This window comes from Apium graveolens, chromosome 10, assembly GCF_009905375.1.
Source record: "Apium graveolens cultivar Ventura chromosome 10, ASM990537v1, whole genome shotgun sequence".
Lineage (NCBI taxonomy): Eukaryota > Viridiplantae > Streptophyta > Magnoliopsida > Apiales > Apiaceae > Apium > Apium graveolens.
The window spans coordinates 53,163,535-53,186,833 of NC_133656.1; the positions used below are offsets into that span (position 1 = coordinate 53,163,535).

The 23,299-nt window shown below is 37.8% G+C and overlaps 1 protein-coding gene and 2 non-coding genes across 3 annotated transcripts; 2 read left to right on the plus strand and 1 right to left on the minus strand.

Annotated features, from left to right (window-relative positions):
- Positions 1 to 1,340: 1,340 nt before the first annotated feature.
- On the plus strand, positions 1,341 to 5,854 carry LOC141693745 (serine/threonine-protein kinase ATM). The gene is made up of 2 exons (XM_074498906.1): positions 1,341 to 1,531; positions 1,707 to 5,854. Exon 2 carries the CDS (start codon positions 1,778 to 1,780, stop codon positions 5,549 to 5,551), a length of 3,774 nt encoding a protein of 1,257 aa, XP_074355007.1. The 5' UTR covers positions 1,341 to 1,531; positions 1,707 to 1,777; the 3' UTR covers positions 5,552 to 5,854.
- Positions 5,855 to 19,498: 13,644 nt separating this feature from the next.
- LOC141694856 (small nucleolar RNA R71) lies at positions 19,499 to 19,606 on the plus strand. Its single transcript, XR_012564138.1, has one exon. It is a non-coding gene; the product is annotated as a small nucleolar RNA R71 (small nucleolar RNA).
- A 3,276-nt stretch (positions 19,607 to 22,882) lies between these two features.
- Positions 22,883 to 22,989, minus strand: LOC141694019 (small nucleolar RNA R71). Its single transcript, XR_012563352.1, has one exon. It is a non-coding gene; the product is annotated as a small nucleolar RNA R71 (small nucleolar RNA).
- Between the last annotated feature and the right edge of the window lie 310 nt (positions 22,990 to 23,299).

Genomic DNA, 23,299 nt, shown 5'->3' on the forward strand with positions numbered 1-23,299 from the left:
CAGAGGACTGACGTTTCCCTTAGAATTTTTCGTGTTTCTAAGATCTAGTACAAAAGATACTGGAGTCACAGGTGCAGCCACGCGACGACAGGAGACATGAAACAAGAATCATAATGACATGATATTTAGACTTATATCCTTGAGTTCTTGATGGCGACCGATGTATAAACATCTATAAGAAAGAGTTTACTAGTCATTTCAAGTCTTGGAGCCAACAAGAATCATAATGAATATTCTTCAAATTATAATCCACTGAAGCCTTCTTGTCTTTGAACTTTTAACCTTAATCTTCATAGTATTCTAAGTTGTTCCTCTTCCAATCTTCAGATCTTCGAGTGTTCATACTATTCATCTGACATTATGCTTCAATATGAATCATCACTTAACAATCTTCCTAGAGATAATACTTAGTTTCCCTTCACGGATCACTGACGCCTAATGCAATGGTCTGGTTTACAGGCGACTAGTTCCGCTCTCAAGATTTCGTATTATAATCCTTGTATTGTATTGTTAAGTCTTCTATAATCTTCAATCAACTTCACTTGAACCCTTGTGATCTTCACACTAATCCAAAGAGCTTCTTTGAATATCTTCAACCTTATTACTCCGATGCATGAACATATTAATGAATTTCACCCGGACTTCTGTTGACGACTTCTTTACTGCAATTTTCAAAATCATATGCGTATGTATCTAATCTTCAATTTTTACTGATTCAAGTAGAACATAGATAATTTGCAAGTCATTGTTCTATGTTGAGTTATCCAAACCAGCATTATTGAGTTATATATACAGTTTTAATCTTGCTCAACAGTAAGATACCTCCCCACAAGACACATTTCATTCGTTGCCTTCTCGACATCCCTTAAAAAAACAAGCTCCTCGTTCTTCTCCCCTTCAATATATAACTTTGCTAATTGCATATCAATTACTTGAAAAGTTGCCATTCTCATAGTCATTCGCACAACCCTTACAAAATAAATGAAATATATAGAGAAAATAAAAACTGACATATTACGGAGTAAAAAAAATACTTACTATACTTTTTAATTGAGGGACGAATATAATTTTTTATATTTGAATTTATCTTTCCAAAAAATTTATGATTTACCCATAAATCATTGAATTTATCTTTTGAAAAAATTTATGATTTACCCATAAATCACGGTAACCGTTAAATAGGCTAGATACCATATAAATTTTAAATTTTTTTGAACTCAGCATTCAAAATCTTGGTGTTAGCACGAGAAAATTGAAATGACTATTACATGAGTCATGCAAAAACATCTTCCCTACTCCCGGGGCCGACATGAAAAACACGTGGACCCTTTTCTTAAAACTGGACACTAGTTGTAGTTACCCACACACACTCCAACACCAACACTCACTTGATAACACTATTGCCCTAATTAACGTTTCATTTACTTGCACACTTGCATACACTTCTTCATTTTCCCCTAAATTCACTTATTTATATCTATATTTTGGGATCCATTCTCACAAGATTCAAATCATTTTCCTGCCTTTTCTGGTACGCTTTCTCTTTCCTTTCTTGCCCTTTATATTATTTTTTTTATTTGTGTGTTCTTGCTTAGATATATTGAAAATCTTGATTTATTTTATGTGGGTTTGTTTGGTTTAACTAGTTTAGAGTTTGATTTGTTTGTGTATATATGTGTATGTGATATATGTGTGTGTTTTTGTAGGAAGGAATGAAGTTGTTGTGAGTTTAATTATTGGAGTAAAGGCGTGACCTTTTTTGGTAGGTTTTCTTGAAATGGAAATTCTTGAGAGTGTGAAAGCACTTGTTGAGAATACTGTGATGTCGAATATGGCTAATGAGCAAAACCCATGTGGGGAAAGGGTAGATGGGGGTTCTGGGTTGGTTTCTGGTGATAAGCTTGTGGTAGGTAGTGATGAGGTGGTTCTCGGGGGAATCGTGGGGAATCAAGGGTTGGGTGGAGAAGGGATTGCTGGTGGTGGTGAAGGCGGGGTTAGTGTTGGGGATAAGGGTGATTGTTGGGGGTTTGGGGATATGGAAAGAGGGGTCTTGGATAATGAGGGTGTTGCGGGTGGGAATGAGGGGAAAGAATGTGGGCTGGGACCGGATTTTGTGGAGTCAGTGGGATATGGGTTTGATAATGGAAGTGGTTTTATGGTGGTTCATGAAGTTTCTTTGAGTGATATAGGGATTGAAGAGGTTGGGGATGATATGTTGGTGATGCATGAGGCGGGCATTCAAGAAGCTGGGGCTGAGAAGGTCGTAATGCAGGTGGGGACTCAAGAGGTTGGTGCAGAGAAGGTTGTCATGCAGGAGAATATTCAAGAGGTTGGTGCCGAGAAGGTTGTAATTCAGGAGGGTATTGAAGAGGTTCGGGATGAGGATGTGGTAATGCAAGAGGGGATTGTTGAGATTGAGGCTGGGGATGTGGTAATGCAGGAGACAATCGAAGCTGAAGAGGTTGGGGCTGAAAAAGTGGTAATGCAGGAGGGGTTTGAAGTTGTTGGGGCTGAAAAGGTGTTAATGCAGGAGGATGCGGTCGGGGATGAGGAGTTAATGCAGGAGGTAAATGAAGAGGTTAAGGATGAGGAGGTACTGCAGAAGGCGGATGCAGTGGTTGGGGCTGAGAAGTTGGAAACGCAGGAGGATATGGTTGGGGATGAGGAGTTAATGCAGGAGGTAAATGAGGAGGTTCTGCAGAAGGCGGATGGAGAGGTAGGGGCAGCGAAGGTTGTCATGCAGGAGGGAATCAAAGAACAATATGTTTCGCAACAGAATCTAGCTGATTATGGAAACAAAATTGATGTTTCTAAATCTGGTATTTCTCTTTATGTGGATGTTTTTGATCAAGTAGATAGCGGTGTGCATGGTGACCCTTCTTGTATGGTGGAACTTGGATCAATAGAAACAAGTGCACTTTTGCCTGATAATGGAACTGAAGGTAGAACAGCAGTTCAGAACTGTGGTAGATACAAGGATACCGAAGAAGGGAATTATGTGGAAGGGGAGGCCATTGCTTGCGATGGACAAATATTTAATGTCGGTGATCTAGTGTGGACTAAAACCAATACTCAGTTATGGTGGCCTGGCATGATATTTGATCATTCTGATCTTTCAAATGTCACATTAAAGGGAGGGGATGACCGTTTTCAGGTCAAACTCTTTGGAAGTGGTAATATGTTATGGGGAAGGACCTCACAGTTGAAGCCTTTTCACGATTACTTTGAACAGATGTCAAGGCAGAGCATCTCCAAAAGCTTCTTTTGTGCTGTTGAGAAGGCTGTTGGTGAGATTGGAAGACGGGCAAAGTTGGAGCTGACTTGCCCTTGTTATGCGGAAGAAAGTAAAAACACTGATTTAGCAGAGAGAGGAGATCAAATTTCCAAGGAGAGAGGTTGTAAACTTGATGAATTGCTGGTGCTTCAGTTCGAACCAGAAAAATTACTTGCACGTATCAAATGTTTTGCCCGAGATGTTGCTGTTTCGGGTATAATAGAGAGTAAAATCATCCAAAACCGTCTATCAGCCTTCTATCAATCTATAGGTCACCTCCAATTGCCAATTCATCAACTCAAGCCAACTGATGCTAGAAGTGATGATCAGAATCAAGTGACATCAGAAGTTATCTCAATCAAACAAACATCGAAATCCAGGACCAGATCAAGTCTTAGGGACTCTGAGGATTCTAAAAACGAAGCTATTGGTACAGTAGTTTCATCGGAGATGAAGACACCCAGCCCCATCTTATCTACAAAGGTTCCTAGTAACGAAGTTAACAGTGTGGATCGTGTTGGTGGGACCAACGGAAAGCTTGAAAAGAGCTATGAATCTAGAGAGCGTCGAAAGAGCAAGTATCTATCATTTCCTTATGTTGATCCTGCCCAGTTACCTAAAGGTTTGAATAATGAGGAAGCAAACGAAATGGCAGATCCTTCTGATGACAATTTTAGGTCTGCTCGTATCGTTAACTCCCGTGACAAGAAGACAAAGAAAAATCCATGCAGGAAAAGCACCGGGTATGATATAACTGTTCCAGAAGTCATAAATGCTTCTTCAGCCGAGTTGTTATCCAAACTGCGATTTACAGCTGTAGATTGTCTGTATCCTGATGAAAGTAAACAGTTTGATATCATGCAGTGTTTTGTTTCTACATTCCGGAAATTTGCTTTCCGCGACTTCACCCATGAGGTAACAAAAGAAGAAAATACAGTTTGTATGGATTTTGAGGATGTGGTTGGCCTTTACAAATCTGTGTCTGAAATTGCTGTCAAGAAAACTGCTGGAATTGGCTCGGTAGAAAAGGATACAAAAATTAAATCTACGCCAAAATGCAGAAAGAAGGAAAATACAACTCCACTAGGTTTCAATACTAAGCCTACTGATGGTTTTCCGGGAAATATAACTACGAGTGGCTCGATAGTGATAGATTTTCAGACAGATCCTAATGCATCGGAAAGCCAAACTGTATCAGTGAAAAAGACAAAGAAGGCAAAGAAAACTCCAGGGTTCCCTGATATTAAAGTAATGGCCAGACTGCCTGATTTAAAGGGAAGTAATGTTGGTGCTCAATTAACTTCTGGAAATTACTCTTTGACTAATGGTGTGGTTCTGCCCAGTGAAAATGGAACTATTGAAGCTGTTGGTGCTGGATTGAAAGAGGTTCAGGTCTTGGGACCTTGTTCGCTTCAAAATGTTCCCGGCCTAAATATGCAAGGGACTAAAGAATCAGATGCCAGTAAGAACACTGGGCCTGGTTTAGTCACGAAAGGTGTACCTGAGTTGAAGAAGAGAAAGAGAAAGCAAAAAGCTGCCAATGTTGTTTCTGCCATACCGGACTTGAATGGAAATACTACTGAAACCTATCCATCTGAAATGAAATGCATTCCACCCGAAGTTAAACCCCAGAGAAAGAGTAGAAAAAAGAAAGTGGATGCTGGATTATTGGATATTAATCTCAGTAGCGGGGAGGCACATACTAATGGAGAAACTTTGGGAACTGCTCTACTCTTAAAATTTGCTCCAGAGGCTCCCATGCCCACACCCGAAGACCTGATGTCTGCGTTTTGCATATTTGGGGCATTGAAGGATTCTGAAGCAAAAGTATTTAATGAATTTGGAACTGCCCAGGTTGTGTTTATTAACTCCTCTGATGCTAGAACTGCTTTTTGCAGCTTAGAGAAAAACAGTCCTTTTGGGCCAGCTCTTGTAAACTACCGACTCCAAGTTTTATTTGCTGCATCAGGGGTTTCGGGACCAGATGGCGGCCTCAACATGCATCAGGTTTGGCCGGCTGAAAAGAGCCCGCCAAAGCCTAGGACCACCAAAAAGCCCAAGAACCTGGCTAAACCTTCTACTATTAGTGACCCTCAAGGTCAAAGGACAGAGGCTCCTGATCTCCAGTTTGTTAGACAGAATCTTCAGATGATGACGTCAATGCTAGAGAATGCAGGAGATAATATATCGCAGGAGATGAGAGTCAAGTTGGAGACTGAGATCAAGTCACTTCTGAACAGGGTAACCTCCATGGTTGGTGGTTCATCTTCTTTGTAGGATAATTTACAAGTTGCAAGACTTTTTATTTAGGCGAATGCGTATGCGTATGTGTATGCGTTTTCAAATCGTTGTGGTGACCCTTTATTTATGTCCTTGTGTTGTACTGCTCCTCCTTTTCATGACTGATGTAACATGATGAAAGGGTTCCCTTAGTTATGACTTATCAGGTATATTAAGTGGTAGGCAAATTAGTAGTTTAATTCTGGTCGCACTCCCTGGTATGAACATTCTCTGGACATGTAAACTTTGCATGTACTCCTCCTCCGTGTTGGGTCAATAATTATCCAGGATTTCACCGAAGTAACAGTAGCACATTCGTAGATCATTTTTATGCTCTACATATGGCAACAGAGATGGGCAAATCTCATGATTTATAGACTACAAGGTTGTTAACTTGGTTTGTGTTTCAAAATATTTGTGAGTTTGGTATTACTCGTAAATGCAATTTTGTTGGGACAATTACAGGTGAAGATGTGTATTTGCCATGTCTTGCTGTCTCTCAGTTAAGCCCAAAATGATCCATTTCTGTAAATGTGACTTCTGAGACCTGATTTCCTTTACCCCTGTAATGATTTCAATACCGGAGAAGCCAACAGAATACTGCAGACAGTAAACCATTTCCTCTTTATATCTAAATGCAAGCAAAGTGAGGGTTTAGTCCATGAGGATCATGAAATTGGAGGGGTAGGGGGCGTGTTTTCTTTGGGTTTTGCATATATTATTTGGAAACAAAGGATCTACAGGTTTTTGCATACATTAGGAAGGATGGACTTGGAAACAAAGGATCTGTAGGTTTTTGCATACATTAGGAAGAATGGATATCAAAAACATAACTTATGACTTCATATTAAGCTTATTCTTGTTCGGTACTAATAACTTATGAGTTATATTTATTTTAAATAGAAAGTTTTTTAATATAAGATTTTAAATACATGTTTAAAAATTAAAAAGACAATTTTAAAATATGAATATTGAAATAAAAATTGGTAAAAGGAAAAAAAATTGAAGTACAAATTTAAAAATTAACATAATATCAATATGACAACATTTACAACTTTTACACAATAATAAAAAAAATGAAAAATGCCACTAAGTACGTACTCATGTGAGTTATATGAGTACATATTATATTTTACGGATAAAATTAGTTTTTTTTAATTAATATATGTAATTACAGATATATCTCGCATACATTAATATGTGTATTAAAAAGCCTTTTGTACTTATCTAGGCCTAGGGGTGTATACGGTTTGGCCAACCTGACCAATCCAAACTGACCCTATTTCGGCCGAACCAAACCGATTTTTTTTAACCCGATATATAGTTGGGTTGAAAAAATGTCAACCCGATTTAATTGGGTTGGATATGGTTTTTGATAATTTTAAACCAATCCAACCCAACCCGATTAAAATATATATGTACATGCTAATAAGTTAATCCAAAATTATGTTTAGGCTACATAGATCCATATATCTTTAACTCTAAATGTAACTTATAACCTCTGTGTTAATAGTTCATTTCGTAATAATAATAGATGTTTGATTAGTATTATATTTTTTTAATTTATAATTCATTCCAATATTTAAAGCGTAAGCAATATTATTAGTATTTTTGATGTCGAAAATTAAATGTTTAAGACTATTCAATATGGAGGATTGTAATATTATTTTGAACTATTTTCAAGTGTTTTAAATTTTGAAACCTTATGTTTTATTATAATTTTTTATATTAATTTTGTATATTTAATAAACTGATCAAACCGATCCAAACCGAACCAAACCGAACCAAACCGAAGTACACAAATTGGTTTGAGTTACAAATTTAAACGGTTTGGGTAGGGTTAAAATTTTGAAAACCCGAATTAATTGGATTGAGTTAAAATTTTAAAAATCCGAATTAATTGGGTTGGGTTGCTAAATTCTCACAACCCGCCTAACCCGATCCGTGTATCTAGGGGTGTACTACTCAGGAGCATTAAGATAAAAAAAATTGTAAAATTAAAAGTTACAAAATTGTTATATCAATTTTGATATTCAAGAAAGCCAAAAAGGGCTGGGTTGTGCTGTGCCCAAAAAAATGCGAGTTAACAAATCTTTCTTTCTCGTTATAACCTAAATAGTAGCGTTTTCTGTTTTTGCCAAGCAGTCTTTCAAATGTAGAATGGGCTGTGTGGCCCAAACAAGTCAGAATACCCAACCATGCATGTAGAGCATCTCCTAAGAAAAAACGTAAAATAATCCGATCCAACGGAGACATGATCCGAAACCCGAATTTGGATTTACCGAACCCGATTTTTTGGATTTGTATTTGGATATGAATTTAATTTTTAAATTCGAAATTTTTTGGATTTGGATTTGGATATTAGATATACCGATTCGAAACCCGATCCGAAATCCGAAATTCTATCCGAACCCGATCCAAACCCGAAATCCAAAAAAAACCCGAATTATATATATATATATATATATATATATATATATATATATATATCGGCCTTTAAACCATGGAGAACCATCTTATATGGAAAAACTGTGGAGAACCATTAATTTTATTATAGTGTCCTATCACAAATTGTAAAATTTTATATTAAAAGATTATAAAATTCGATGATAATCTAGAATAATAATTATATTTGAATATAATAAAAAAAATTAACAATTAAAATTTAAAAAATATTTGATTTTAAATTTGATTCTACACTTGAATATTTTTTAATAAGTGTGATTATACTTTGATTCTGCTATAAAACCAATTTAAATTTTTTCTTTAAATTTCAATGATTTTTAAATAAAAAAAATTTGTATCATCGGTTTTTAACTTGGTTATTAAATTTTGTAACAAATTATGATAAAAAATGAAATAAATTATATATTTCATATTTTTTAATAATGGTTCTCCACGATCCTCTATATAAGAGGATTTTTCATAGAGTGCTACCCTTTATATATATATTACAATTATATATATTACACATTATAATATTATTTATATATATATTATTTTATATAATATACAATATTCATATTATTATATAATTTTTAGAACATATTTTTTTATATTTATGTTAAAAATTAACTAATTATAAAGTTCAATAAAATATAATTATTCAATCATTTAAACGGGTGATAAAGTTTATAAGGTTAACAAAACATCTTTTAGTGATAAATCTAAAAAAATGGGTATCAATTAAGTTGATATATTAAATATTTGATATAATTATAATAACACAATTCATGATGTGGTGGAGTGGTTGAAGATAACACGTTAAAACTCTTTCTCCGCAAGTCGCGTGTTTGATCCCAAGTACTTGCAATATCAATAATTATACAAATTTTCAGATTTCAGGTCCGCGTTCGGATTTCGGGTTCGGGTATGAATATCCAATTCAAAAAAAATTCGGGTTTCGGGTATACCCGAATCCGATAGATCGGGTTGGGTTATTCATTTTCGGGTATTTGTCTGGTTCGGGCCGGGTTCGGGTATGAATAAAATTTTCGAGTTTGGATTTGGATTTGTAATACCTGACCCGATTGCCATCCCTAGCATCTCCACCTCCATTTTGCATAATGGTTAGAAAAATTAATATATAGTAACAGTTTTCTAAATTATAAAGAAGCAAAAAGGTAATTTGCTCCAATAATATTCTCTGTATATTCTCTATAGTATGTACTATAATTTAAAATAATTAATTCTTTAAGGGGTTGTTTAATTCGCCGAATTCTGAAATCAAGTATGGCTTTTAATCATTCCAATCCAATCCCATACCTCGTGTTTGGTTCAGAAAAAATGAATTTGATACCGATTTCTTGAACCCCCAAAATATGAGTTTTTCATACCAAAGTGGGGAGGTGGGTACGAGGGAGTGGTATGAGTATCAAATTAATTCTATTATTTTAATTTATGTTTAAGCAATTAAATGTAATTGTTTAATACTAAAATAAATCTATGAACCAAAAATATTTTAAAATAATAATAAAATTATTATTTATAATAAAATTAAATTTATCGACTTAAAATATTCTAAAGTAAAAATATTAATTCCAATACTCAACCAAACACATGATATCAGATATGATACTTGATCCCTATATCATTCTAACCCGATTACTGATTACAACCTGATACCAAATCTTGAACCAAATGACCCCTAAAGCATAAATGGAAGTTGCTCAAGATTTTGTTGGTAATTAAAAAGAGGAAAAATGAAGCTGAAGAGGCGGGAGTCTAGGTGTTCAATTTTATAGAATGAGAGATTCTAGTAGATAAGGAGAACTCGTATACAAAAGTGTAAATTTTTTACATAAAGTGTAAGCCGCGTTGGAGATGAGATGAAACATCTTCTTCAATTCTGTATTTTATGGCTGCCACGTCAAATTTACATAATGGATTAGAAGGGTTGGAGATGTTATTAGTACATACAGTGATTCTTATGATCGTCCTATGATTGTTCATGGGGACGAAATCTTTCTTTGTGAATTTGAAACTTTGCGTAAAGTTAGAGAATACACCTCTTCTGAACATGATTTGAAATGGTTGCACCTCCAAACAATTACTAACCAATAGACCAAATCCAAACATACTCAGTATATGCCGTATAAGTATGTAAGAACTCAAAATTAAAAAATTGGTCATATAATCTATAAAATAAGCGAGACAATACATTAACACATGATTTTCTTCACATGTGACTTACCCATGCCGTGAAAATCTTTGTTCATTAGATGAGTTAAACCTGTCCCGTCTGACCAGTTTGCCATTAAAGTCTCTAAACACATATGTGTTAGGGCTAAAACACGCGCTAGTATTCACGCAAGTATACGCGATCGCAAGTAATATAGAATAAATTCTAGTTCATTCCCACATGGATAGGTTTAGGTTAATTTCAATCAATATATGTATGCAACACTAGTATGGTTATTATCCAATGCTAAGACGAATAACAAATTGATATTGTTTAACTAAGATTAACTAAAAGATTATACTAAAGAACATAAACTAGGAGATTAAAAAGAGTTGAATACTATATGACACAAACATGGGATTCTAACTTCATTAAATACTTTATTCAATAGCCTTTTCATTCTTAACCTTAGCATGTAATTGTGATGACACTAATCAGATAACACGAAACTGATAAACGCCAACTTTCGTTGTACGAATACCATACTACTAGAAATCCATAAAAGAGATAGAAGCTGAATATACACCAATTATATTGAGAGCTTATATGTCTATAGAATTTGACAACATAACGGTTTAATACATAAGTTATCTATCGTGATTACATAGGGCAAGTAAGATGGTTAAAATTACCTACGAATCATGCATATCACATACATGAACCTATGCTAGCATGACAAGTTCTAAACCCTTAAATTCACTTTCGCTTCATTAAAGATTAACACACTATCTTATAAGTTCGCGACGCTCATAAGACGAATAAGCACAACCAATACTAGGTTATCATACAATCACTACACACTAAGCTATCGAAACGAATTAACTAAAGAAATCCATAAATAAATTCGTTAGAACCCCACGATAACGATTAGCCGATAATCGGACTCATCATCAATGTGGGTTCCGATGAAAGCATGGTATAATAAACGTAGTCTTTATACTGAATAAAGCCAAGTACAAAATAAGAGTAAAGGTTCACGAATAAGAAAGCTAGCATCCAAAGTTACAACTTAAAATAAAGAATCACAAGAATAAACTAGATCTTCTTCGCCTTGGTTGAATTGTGCTTTATGGTCTTCTTACGCCTTCTCCTTAAGCTCTGGTACGTCTTCTTATGAAAAACGAACATAAGTTATGTATATATAGCAACCCATGCAGATTAGAAGTCTAACGGATCAAAATTCAATGAGAAACATGATTTCATTTCTCGACCTCGCGCGGCCGCGCGCTTGACCAGCGTGAGCGCACTGACATTCTGCCATCCTGGCGCGGCCGCGCGCTATCACAGCGTGGGCGCGCCGTCTCTCTGGAGAAAATTCTGACTTCTTTCATTTCTTGCTGATTTGAGATGATCTTTTCACGAGCTTTTATTCTAGACACCTTCCTAACACCAAATTAGCATCCAAACATTGCTAATTCACCTGTATTCTTGATAAATGCCTGAAATGCAAAAACACTACAAAAACATGTTAAAAACACTAACAACTTGAGTACAAAACACCATTTCAAAGCTTTACGGAGCATTATAAAGTGTCATAAATGTCACTCAACATACCCCCAAACTTGAACCGATGCTTGTCCTCAAGCATAAACAGACTCAAAGAATAAGAAATAAAAATGCATGAATGTAAACTACATGGATGCAATGATCCCCATAGAATAACTAAACCAATCAACAAGCTATATCTCAACAAATGCAGTTATTCGCACAAAGATCAATCAAGCCTTACAAATCAACTTACAAGCCATAAACGTGCGTATGTGCAAATGCTTACAGATATACTATCGCAACCAGATCAATAATCATGACTAACTACTCATCAAAACAATCGCAAGGTTATTAATAGAATAAAAGTTAGAGTCAAAATAACTTTTAACACTTTAATTCTTATATCAGAGTTTTACATGAATTCATGCTTTTATTGCTAACACAAAATCAACAAAAAATATGCTTATTTGACCGTGCAATGAGTGAGGTCCACAAAAGACTTATACAATAATACCCATGTAGCAAGCGTTAGGTTAGTGGATCCCAGACTATAAAAAGCCTTAGGTCACTAGGCACAAAGTCCCCTAAGAACTTAATAACTCGAGTATTAAATCAATTATGCATAATACATATATTTTTCTTTTTTTTTCTTCTTTTTTCATAAATTTCTGAACGAGTGCATTCCGCTCCATCTCGTTCAACCCTAGACTACTCATATAAAATGAGTCGGCTACTCGCCATTTGACACCTAGCCACAAAAACTAGCAATGAAATCCAATTTTCTCCAATTTTTTAAATATCTATGTTATTTTATTATTAGGAGAATATCCTAAATTCTAAATATAAACAAGCGATTAAACCTCGACAAATAAATAAACCATGACCATGATCTAACCCTCAAGCAACCTATAAGACTTAGTCAAATACAATTGTCTCTAGCATGCAAATCAATTCAACAAGACTTAACATTTGTAAACACGACATCACTACACTAACATCGATATCACAAATCAATTAGCAAAATCATCTAAGAGATCATGTTATTATGCAAATGCATGAAATTATATGAACAACTATTATAAAAAACTACAAAAAATGAAAAAAAACTACTACATGGAAAATATGCAACTATATGAACTAAACTAGCATGAATATGCAAACTATATGCGACTCACACAAAACACATAAATCTTTAACTACTACCCCCAAACTTAAAATATTCACTATCCTCAGTGAAGGTAATAACAAGGAATCAGGCATACCTAATCATAACCAGGATCATCACCCTCAAGGGGTGGAGTGTCAGGAGTGCCTGTAGGTGGATACACCGAGTCCTCACCGAATACTGGCCACTGTATATCAAATCCCGTGGCTCTGAAAGCAGTCCCCAACGCCTGGGTGAGGTCATGTGCAAACCTGCTATGAATGTCATGCATTGCATCCATCCTCCTAGCTAAACGCTTATACTGCCTCGTACTTAAACCAGCACTGCCCTGTGCTTCCTCCTGCTGCTGCTGCTGCTGCTGCGATCCCGAAGGACCATCCTCCTCTCCCAACTGAGCTCTCCATGCTGCTCGCCAAGCCTGCAAAGTTCCACCAACATAAGTCTGATCCGCTGGCCTTCCACCTGGCAGATGGTCATAAGAATAATCAAGCCCCTTAGGATCGGGCTTCCCACCATACCACCCTGTCATATTCAACAACGTCAAACTATCAATCGGAGCACTAGGGAGCTACAGCTGCTCATGTGCGGGCCAATGAACGCCAACCGCTATGCATAACTTCGTCACAATGGACGCATAGGGTATCGAACCCGTAGTACTCCCTCGCAAAAACCTCAGAATACCTTGATGGATAACCATCCCAAGATCCACATAGTCTCCCTGCAGAATACCCCACAACAAACGCACACGCTCCACAGTAATCTCATGCACGTGAGAAGATGGCATGATATTAGCATAAATAAAAAATTTCCATCCACGTGCAAACCTGTCCATGCATGAAGCAGGGAACGCGGTGTACTCATTCATGCCCTTCTTGAACTTCCAATGAGTCTCAGGAACACACAGGGTAGCAACAATCAAATCCAAGTTAAAATCCTCCAGAGTTTTCTCATTCCAATTCTCCTGCTCCTCCTTCCTCTCGGGCTGCTCAATCACCCTACGAATCGCCTCAGCACTATAGTCCACCGTCATCCCTCTCACCACCGTAAAACCGTTCTTCTCCGCCTTAGCATTAGCATAAAACTCACGCACCACACTCATGGGCACATCTGCAGGTGTCTTGCAGAAAATAACCCAACCCATCTCCAAGATCATCTCCAACAACTTACCATCTTTCCCCGATGGCAGAAAACCACGCTGTTTGGCTATAAACTTCGAAAGTAGCCTCACATACTCCGCCTCAGCCTCGGGAGTTGAAAACCTAGGTCTCACACCACCTGTACTCAAAGAATCGGTGGTGCTACTGTTTACTTGAGTTCTGTCATTTTGGTGCCATTGAGATTGAAAGAGATTGAGAGAATAAAAGTTTGTAATAGAGATTGTGTGTTTGAGAGTTTTGAGAAGTGATGGAGAAGTTTGTGTATAAGTGTGTGTATATATAGGAGATTGGGAGAGAATTAGTTATGGAAAAGGAGTGGGAATTGATTATAGGAATAATGGGAATAATGGGTTTGATTTGGATAGGGAAATTTGGGATGTGGAAGAGTAAAAATCGGGTGGGAATTGATTTTGTTTGAAAGACCCTGATTTTTCTCTTTTTTCTGCCTTATATTTTTTTCGAAACAGGGACCCAGCACGGCCGCGCGCCACCTCGGCGTGCCTAGTTTTTGTCAATTCAGTGTGGCTGCGCGCCAGATCAGCGCGGGCGTGCCCAGTTACTGGAAAAACAGCGCGGCCGTCCCGCTCCTCAGCGCGGGCGCGCCGTGCTACTGTAATTGGCCCTGGATTTTTTTGTTTATCCGATTTTTTTATGTTTTTCTCTTTTCTTTCTGCTTCCTCTACCTACTAATGTACAACAAACTTAGGTTGCCTCCCAAGAAGCGCTTGGTTTACGTCGCTAGCTTGACGTAGAATATCGAGATCAAGTAGACAATGCAATGGCACTAACCACTTCACGGCTTGCCGTATCCCCATAGTAGTGCTTCAACCTCTGACCATTTATCTTGAATGCTTGGCCTGGATCATTCTCAAAAATCTCCACAGCTCCATGCGGAAACACAATTTTGATTATTAACGGCCCTGACCATCTCGACTTCAATTTCCCAAAAAAAAGATGGAGACGAGAGTTAAATAACAGAACTTGTTGTCCCGACACAAATGACTTGAGCACTAGACCCCAATCATGCCACCTCTTGACTTTCTCCTTGTACATTTTGTTGTTTTCATACGCTTGAAGCCGAAATTCATCGAGTTTATTCAATTGAAGAATTCTCTTCTTACCAGCTGCATCCAAATCAAGGTTCAACTTCTTCAAAGCCCAATATGCTTTATGCTCGAGCTCCACAGGAAAATGACACCCCTTACCATAAACCAACTTAACAACGGAGTCTTGTATGCTGTTCTATATGCCCAAACAACTTCATCAAGCTTTAATGACCAATCCTTCCTTGATGGACACACAACTTTCTCTAGAATATGCTTGATCTCCCTGTTAGACACCTCAGCTTGACCATTAGTATGAGGATGGTAGGCTGTTCATCAAGGCAGTGAACTTGCGATCGTAAAAATGCGATCCCTCGTCACTGATTATGACTCTTGGAGTCCCAAATCGTGTGCATATCTGCTTATGAAGAAAATTAAGCACTACCTTCACATCATTTGTCGGAAAAACATTGACTTCAACCCATTTTAACAAATAATCGACCGCCAACAAGATATACTGATTATTGCAAGATGAGACAAACGGCCCCATGAAGTCGATTTCCCAAACATCGAAGACTTCAACCTCGAGAAGCACATTAAGAGGCATCTCATCCCTCTTGGACATATTACCCACACGCTTGCATCGATCACACTTCAAAACAAAGTGATGCGCATCCCTAAATAATATAGGCCAGAAGAATCCCGCTTGAAGGACCCGAGCTGCCGTCTTCTCTCCACCATAGTGGCCTCCATAAACAGTAGAATGACAGTCTTGCAAGATTCCCCCCGTTTCGCTGTACGGAATACATCTCCTGATGATTTGGTCAGCTCCTTGCCTAAACATATATGGTTCATCCCACATGTACCATTTCACCTCATGAAGAAACTTCTTCCTTTGAGCGTACGACAAGTCTGGAGGCATGATATTACTCACAAGGTAGTTCACAATGTCTGCAAACCATAATTCTTCCTCTTGCACTCCAAACAGCTGCTCATCGGGAAAAGACTCGTTTATCAATGTCTTATCCTGTGAAGTTGCACTTGGATCTTCCAAACGCGAAAGATGATCAGCAACTTGATTCTCAGTACCTTTTCTGTCCCTGATGTCTAATTCAAACTCCTGAAGCAAAAGAACCCATCTAATCAATCTAGGCTTCCAGTCCTTCTTCGAGACGAGATATCGAATTACAGCGTGATTAGTGAAAACTGTCATCTTCGTCCCAAGCAAATAAGATCGAAACTTCTCAAAATCGTAGATAATAGCCAGAAGTTCTTTCTCCGTAGTAGTATAATTCAGTTGAGCACCATTTAGGGTCTTACTAGCATAGTAGACCACATGAAATATGTTATTCTTTCTCTGCCCAAGAACTGCTCCAACTGCATAGTCACTTGCATCGCATATCATCTCAAAAGGTTCATTCCAATCATGTGCAGTTATGACAGGTGCTGTGATTAAACTCTTCTTCAAGAACTCGAAAGCAGCTAGGCACTCGTCATCAAACTTGAAAGGGACATTCTTTTCCAGAAGATTGCACAAAAGGTTTAGAAATTTCTGAAAAGTCCTTGATGAACCGCCTATACAAAACCCGCATGACCAAGAAAGCTGCGAACTCCCTTAGCAGAAATTGGTGGAGGAAGATTTTCAATGACCCCCACCTTGGCCTTGTCCACCTCAAGACCCTCACTAGAGACCTTGTGACCAAGAATAATGCACTGTCGCACCATAAAGTGACTTTTCTCCCAGTTGAGAACCAGATTGGTCTCAACATACCTTTTAAGAATCTCGCCAAGAATCTGCAAGCACTCATCAAATAAATCACCAAATATAGAGAAATCATCCATGAACACCTCCAAATTCTGACCAATCATGTCAGAGAAGATAGCCATCATACATCTCTGAAATGTGGTCGGTGCCCCATACAATCCAAAAGAAACTCTTCTAAAAGTGAAAGTTCCAAATGGACAAGTGAAAGTAGTCTTTTCCTGATCTTCCGGAGCAATGCAAATCTGATTATAGCCCGAATAGCCATCCAGAAGACAATAGTACTCATGCCCAGCCAATCTATCAAGCATCTGATCAATAAACGGCAGAGGGAAGTGATCCTTTATCATGGCCTTGTTCAGCTTCCTGTAATCCATGCAAACTCTCCACCCCGTGACTATTCGAGTAGGAATGAGCTCATTCTTTTCATTAGCAATAACAGTGATACCTCCTTTTTTTGGCACACACTAAACTGGACTCACCTAAGAACTGTCAAAAATGGGATAGATGATCCCTGCATCCAGCCATTTGAGAATTTACTTCTTTACAACTTCTTTCATGATCAGATTTAGCCTTCTTTGTTTCTCAACAGTAGGCTTGCTACCTTCCTCTAGTAGAATTTTATGCATACAATAAGAAGGGTTGATTTCCTTAATATCTGCTATCGTCCAACCAATTATCGATTTGAATTATCTCAGAATTCTTAAGAGTTTTTCCTCATCACTACCTGAAAGGTCAGATGCTATAATAACAGGCAAAGTAAATACATCACCTAAAAAAGCATACCATAAGTGATCGGGTAATGGCTTAAGCTCAAGTGTAGAAGCTTCCTCAATAGATGGCTTGAGGCGTTTGGGAGATTTGTTTAGCTCCTCTATTCTAAGAGATTCAAAAGGCATATCCATCTTCCTCTTCCAGGGAGAAGCATTCAGATATTACAACTGCTCATCACCTTCATCATCTTCACTATCAGAATTCCCCAACAAGGCCTTTTCTAAGGCATTAGACCTTAGCAATTAATCAAGTTCTGAAGTAACCACAAAATCCACCAACTCCACCAACTCCACCTTTAAGCACTCCTCATTTTACGTAGGGAACTTCATGGAATTGAACACATTAAAAGTCATATCCTGATCCAGCACTCTCATGGTTAGCTCACCCTTCTGCACATCAATCAAGGTTCGACCAGTCGCCAAGAAAGGTCTTCCCAAGATTATGGGAATCTTCTTATCCTCTACGAAATCAAGAATTATAAAATCAGTAGGAAAGATGAGTTTATCCATCTTGACCAAAACATCCTCAACAATGCCTCACGGATAAGTAATAGAACGATCGGCCAACTACAAAGTCATATAAGTAGGCTTTGGATCAGGTAAGTCCAACTTCTTGAAGATTGACAAAGGCATTAGATTGATGCTAGCTCCCAAGTCACATAAACATTTGTCAAACGTCACCTTTCCAATATTGCAAGGAATAGTGAAGCTTCTAGGATCTTTAAGCTTCGGAGGCAACTTCTGTTGCAGCACAACACTGCATTCCTCCGGGAGAGAAACTGTCTCTAAGTCATCCAACTTCACCATCCGAGAAAGTATACCTTTCATAAACTTCGCATAACTAGGCATCTGTTCAAGAGCTTCAGCGAAAGGTATGTTTATGTGAAGTTTCTTGAACGCCTCCAGAAACTTTTCAAACTGCTTATCCAACTTTTTCTTCTGCAGCCTCTTAGGAAAGGGAGGTGGAGGATAGATCTGTTTCTCCCCTGTATTACCCTCAGGAGGAGTGTGTTCAACATTAGTCTTCCTTGGTTCCACTTCAGTTTCCTTTTGTACTTCTTTCTCAGCTACAACTTCTTCATCCGAAACTTGTGAGTTTTCGGGATTTGCAACCTTCTCAGACCTTAATGTAATTGCCTTTACCTGCTCCTTAGCTTCCCTCTTTCTTGGTACTTCAGTGTCACTAGGAAGTGTACTAGGTTAACGATTTAACAAGATATTGGTAATTTATCCAATTTGATTTTCCAAGGTCTTGATAGAAACCGCTTGGCTCTTACACATGAGCCTCAAATCTTCCAATTCAGATTTTTCATTAGACTGTTGCAGCTGGAGTTGTTGCCTTGGTGCATATGGCGGTTGCTGAAAACCAGGGGGTTGTACTGCTTTGCTGGATACTGCTGATAAGGCTGCTGGACTGCATTCTGAGCGTTGCTCTAACTAAAGTTAGGATGATTGCGGTTGTTAGGATGATATGTGGCTGGTACAGGTTACTGCGACCTCTGAAAATTGCTCACGAACTGAGCCGATTCACTAGAAATGGCACACTGATCAGTCTCATGGGCACCATCACAAAGTTCAAAGACACTAGTGATATGATTAACTCCATAATTAGACAGAGAATCCACCTTCATCGTCAAAGCCTTAAGTTGAGCAGCTATAGTAGTAGCTGCATCCAACTCCAGAATTCCTAATACCTTTCCCCGAGATAGTCTCTGAGTAGGATTCTGGTATTCATTAGCAGCCATCAGTTCAATTAATTCATAAGCTTCATCGTAGCTTTTAGCCCATAAAGCTCCTCCTGATGCTGCATCAAGCATAGGTCTAGAAGTAGCACCTAAACCATTATAGAAACAGTTAATGATCATCCAGTCAGGCATCCCATGATGAGGACACTTCCTAAGCATCTCCTTATATCGATCCCAAGTATTCGCATAAAGATTCTCCAGTTTGCTGATCAAATTGAGTAAGTGCATTTCTGATTGCAGTAGTCTTCGCCATAAGAAATAATTTTGTTAAGAATTTCTGAGCAAGATCCTCTTATTTGGTGATAGACCCCGGTGGTAGAGAATGTAACCAGCACTTAGCTTTATCATGCAGAGAGAATGGGAAAAGCCTCAACTTAATAGCATCTTTCAGAAACTTCATTGAACTTGAAAGTGTCGCAAATCTCGATGAAATCTCTGATGTACATGTTGAGGTCTTCTGTCGGAGAACCCCCAAACTGAATTAAGTTCTGTATCATCTGAATCGTTCTCGACTTAATCTCAAAGGTATTAGCTCAGATAGCTGATCGAATAATGCTATACTGAATATCATCGATCTTCAGTTGAGAGTAGTCCATCAAAGCCTTTGGATTCGCTTCTGGTTATCCCATTTCAAGAAGAACTTCTTTTTCTTTCTCAACTAATATCTCTTCTTCAACTTTCTCCTCGACTACAACTTCTTCCTCAGCTTGATCCAATGTCCTCTTACGAGACCGAGAACGTGTATGCATGCACGTTCCCTGAAACACGATAAGGAATTAAGTAAGTAACAATGTCCGAGTCACTGAACTTTAACGACCAATGATGACAAACACATAAACTAGAAATTAACACCGATATCCCCGGCAGCGGCGCCAAAAACCTGTTAGGGCTAAAACACGCGCTAATATTCATGCAAGTATACGCGATCACAAGTAATATAGAATAAATTCTAGTTCGTTCCCACATGGATAGGTTTAGGTTAATTTCAATCAATGTATGTATGCAACACTAATATGGTTATTATCCAATGCTAAGACGAATAACAAATTGAGATTGTTTAACTAAGATTAACTAAAAGATTATACTAAAGAACATAAACTAGGAGATTAAAAAGAGTTGAATACTATATGACACAAATATGGGATTCTAACTTCATTAAATACTTTATTCAATAGCCTTTTCATTCTTAACCTTAGCATGTAATGGTGATGACACTAATCAGATAACACGAAACTGATAAACGCCAACTTTTGTTGTACGAATACCATACTACCAGACATTCACAAAAGAGATAGAAGCTAAATAGATGTTGAGTGGCATTTATGACACTTTATAACGCTCTATTAAGCTTTGAATTGGTGTATTTGTACTCAAGTTGTTGGTGTTTTAATGTGTTTTCTAGTGTTTTTGCATTTCATGCATTAATTTGGAGTTCAGGTGAATTATCATTGTTTTGGTGCTAATATGGTGTTAGGATGGTGTCCAAGGAATAAAGCTCGGGAAGCCAACTCATTACAACAAGAAAAGATAGAAAGCAGAATTTTATCCAGGAAGCCAGCGCGCCCGCGCTGTCATAGCACGCTCCCTCGCTGTCATAGCATGCGGCCGCGCCCAAACTTCAGAGACACAGCGCGCCCGCACTGATCAAGCGCGCGGCCGTGCCGGGTCGGGATGTTAAAATCCTGATTTTACTTGGCTTCTAACTGGAGGACTTCTACTGTGCATGGGCTGCTATATAAACTTAAATAAGAGACGTTTTTCAAAGGAGAGACGTAACGAAGCTGAAGGAGAAGACGACAAGAAGACCTATAGCACAATTCAATGAAGTCGAAGAAGATTTTGTTTATTCTTGTGAATCTTTATTCTAAGTTATAATCTTGGATGCTCGTTTCTTGTTTTATTGAACCTAATACTCTGGATTTCATAATTTTTTTATTATTCGTTTATATAGACTACGTTTATTATACCATGCTTTCATCGAAACCCACGTTGATGATGAGTCCGATTATGGGCTAATCATTATCGTGGGGTTCTAGCGGATTTATTTATGGATTTTTTAGTTGATTTGTTTCGATGCCTTACTGTGTGGTGATTGTATGATAACCTAGTATTGGTTGTGCTTATTTGTCTTATGACCGTCGCGAACTTATTAGATAGTGTGTTAATTCTTTATGAAGCGATAGTGAATTTAAGGATTTAGAACTTGCCATGCTAGCATAGGTTCATGTGTTATTGTTATGCATGATTGGTAGGTAATTTTAACCATCTTACTTGCCCTATGTAATCACGATAGATAACTTGTGCATTAAACCGTTACGTTGTCAAATTCTATAGACATATAGGGTCTCAATATAATTGGTGTCTATTCAGCTTCTATCTCTTTTGTGAATGTCTGGTAATATGGTATTCGTGCAATGAAAGTTGGCGTTTATCAGTTTCGTGTTATCTGATTAGTGTCATCACCATTACATGTTAAGGGTAAGAATGAAAAGGCTATTGAATGAAGTACTTAATGAAGTTAGAATCCCATGTTTGTGTTATATATTATTCAACTCTAATTAATCTCTTTAGTTTATGTTCTCTAGTATAATTCTCAATAGTTAATCGTACTATAATCAAAACCCAATTTATTATTCATCTTAGCATTGAATAATAGCCATATCATTGTTGCATAAGTGCATAAATCACAAAGTTAATCTAAGCCTGTCCCTATGGGAATGAACTAGAAATAATTTTATATTACTTGTGAACATGTATACTTGCGTGAATTTTAGCGCGTGTTTAGCGACTAACAAGTTTTTGGCGCCGCTGCCGGGGACTCGGTGTTAAGTTTTAGTTTATGCGTTTGTCATCAGTGATCATTAAAGTTCATTGACTCGGATATTGTTACTTACTTACTCTTTTCCTTGTCATGTTTCAGGTACTCTAGCGAGCACGTATGCATACGCGTTCGCGGGCTCGTAAGAGAACTCTGGATCAAGCCGAGGAAGAAGCTGTAGTGATTCGAAGGGAAGTTTTTGAGGATGAAGAGAAAGTTGAAGAAGAAGAAAAAGTCGAGGAACCAACTTTAATAGTGATGGGAGATCAAGCAGAAAATCCTAAGGCTCTAATGGACTATTCTCAGCCTAAGATCAATCATATTCAGGCAAGCATCATCAGACCAGCCATCGCGGCTAACATCTTTGAGATTAATTCAAGCACGATTCAGATGATATAGAACTCAGTTCAGTTTGAGGGTTCTCCTACAGAAGACCCCAACATGCAGATCAGGGATTTCATCGAGATCTATGACACTTTCAAGTTCAATGGGGTGACTTGTTCTATTTAAAATCCAGGGCAAGTTGGGTTGGGGTATAGATCCGTAAGTTATGCTATCAAGCTGCGACTCTTCCCATTTTCTCTGAGGGATAAAGCAAAGTGCTGGTTACATTCTCTACCACCAGGGTCTATCACCAAATAGGAGGATGTTGCTCAAAAGTTTCTCACTAAATTCTTTCTTATGGAAAAGACTGCTGTAATCAGGAATGCTCTTACTCAGTTTGCACAATAAACTGGAGAATCTCAGTATGAGGCTTGAGATCGATATAAGGAGATGCTAAGGAAGTGCCCACATCATAACATGCCTGATTGGATGATTATAACTTGTTTCTACAATTGGTTGGGCGCTCAGTCTAAACCTATGCTTGATGTAGCGTCTGGTGGAGCCTTGTGGGCCAAAAGCTATAATGAAACTTATGAGTTGATTGAGCTCATGGCAGCTAATGAATACCAGAATCCTACACAAAGAATGTTGCAAGGCAAGGTCGCAGGAATTCTGGAAGTGGATACAGCTACTGCTTTAGCTGCTCAACTTTAAGCTTTGACGATGAAAGTGGATTCTTTGGCTAATTATGGAGTTAATCAAATTACTAGTATTTGTGAGCTTTGTGTG

Excerpts from the sequence above, each read along its gene's own strand:
- LOC141693745 (XM_074498906.1), top strand. The coding sequence starts at position 1,778 with ATGGAAATTCTTGAGAGTGTGAAAGCACTTGTTGAGAATACTGTGATG.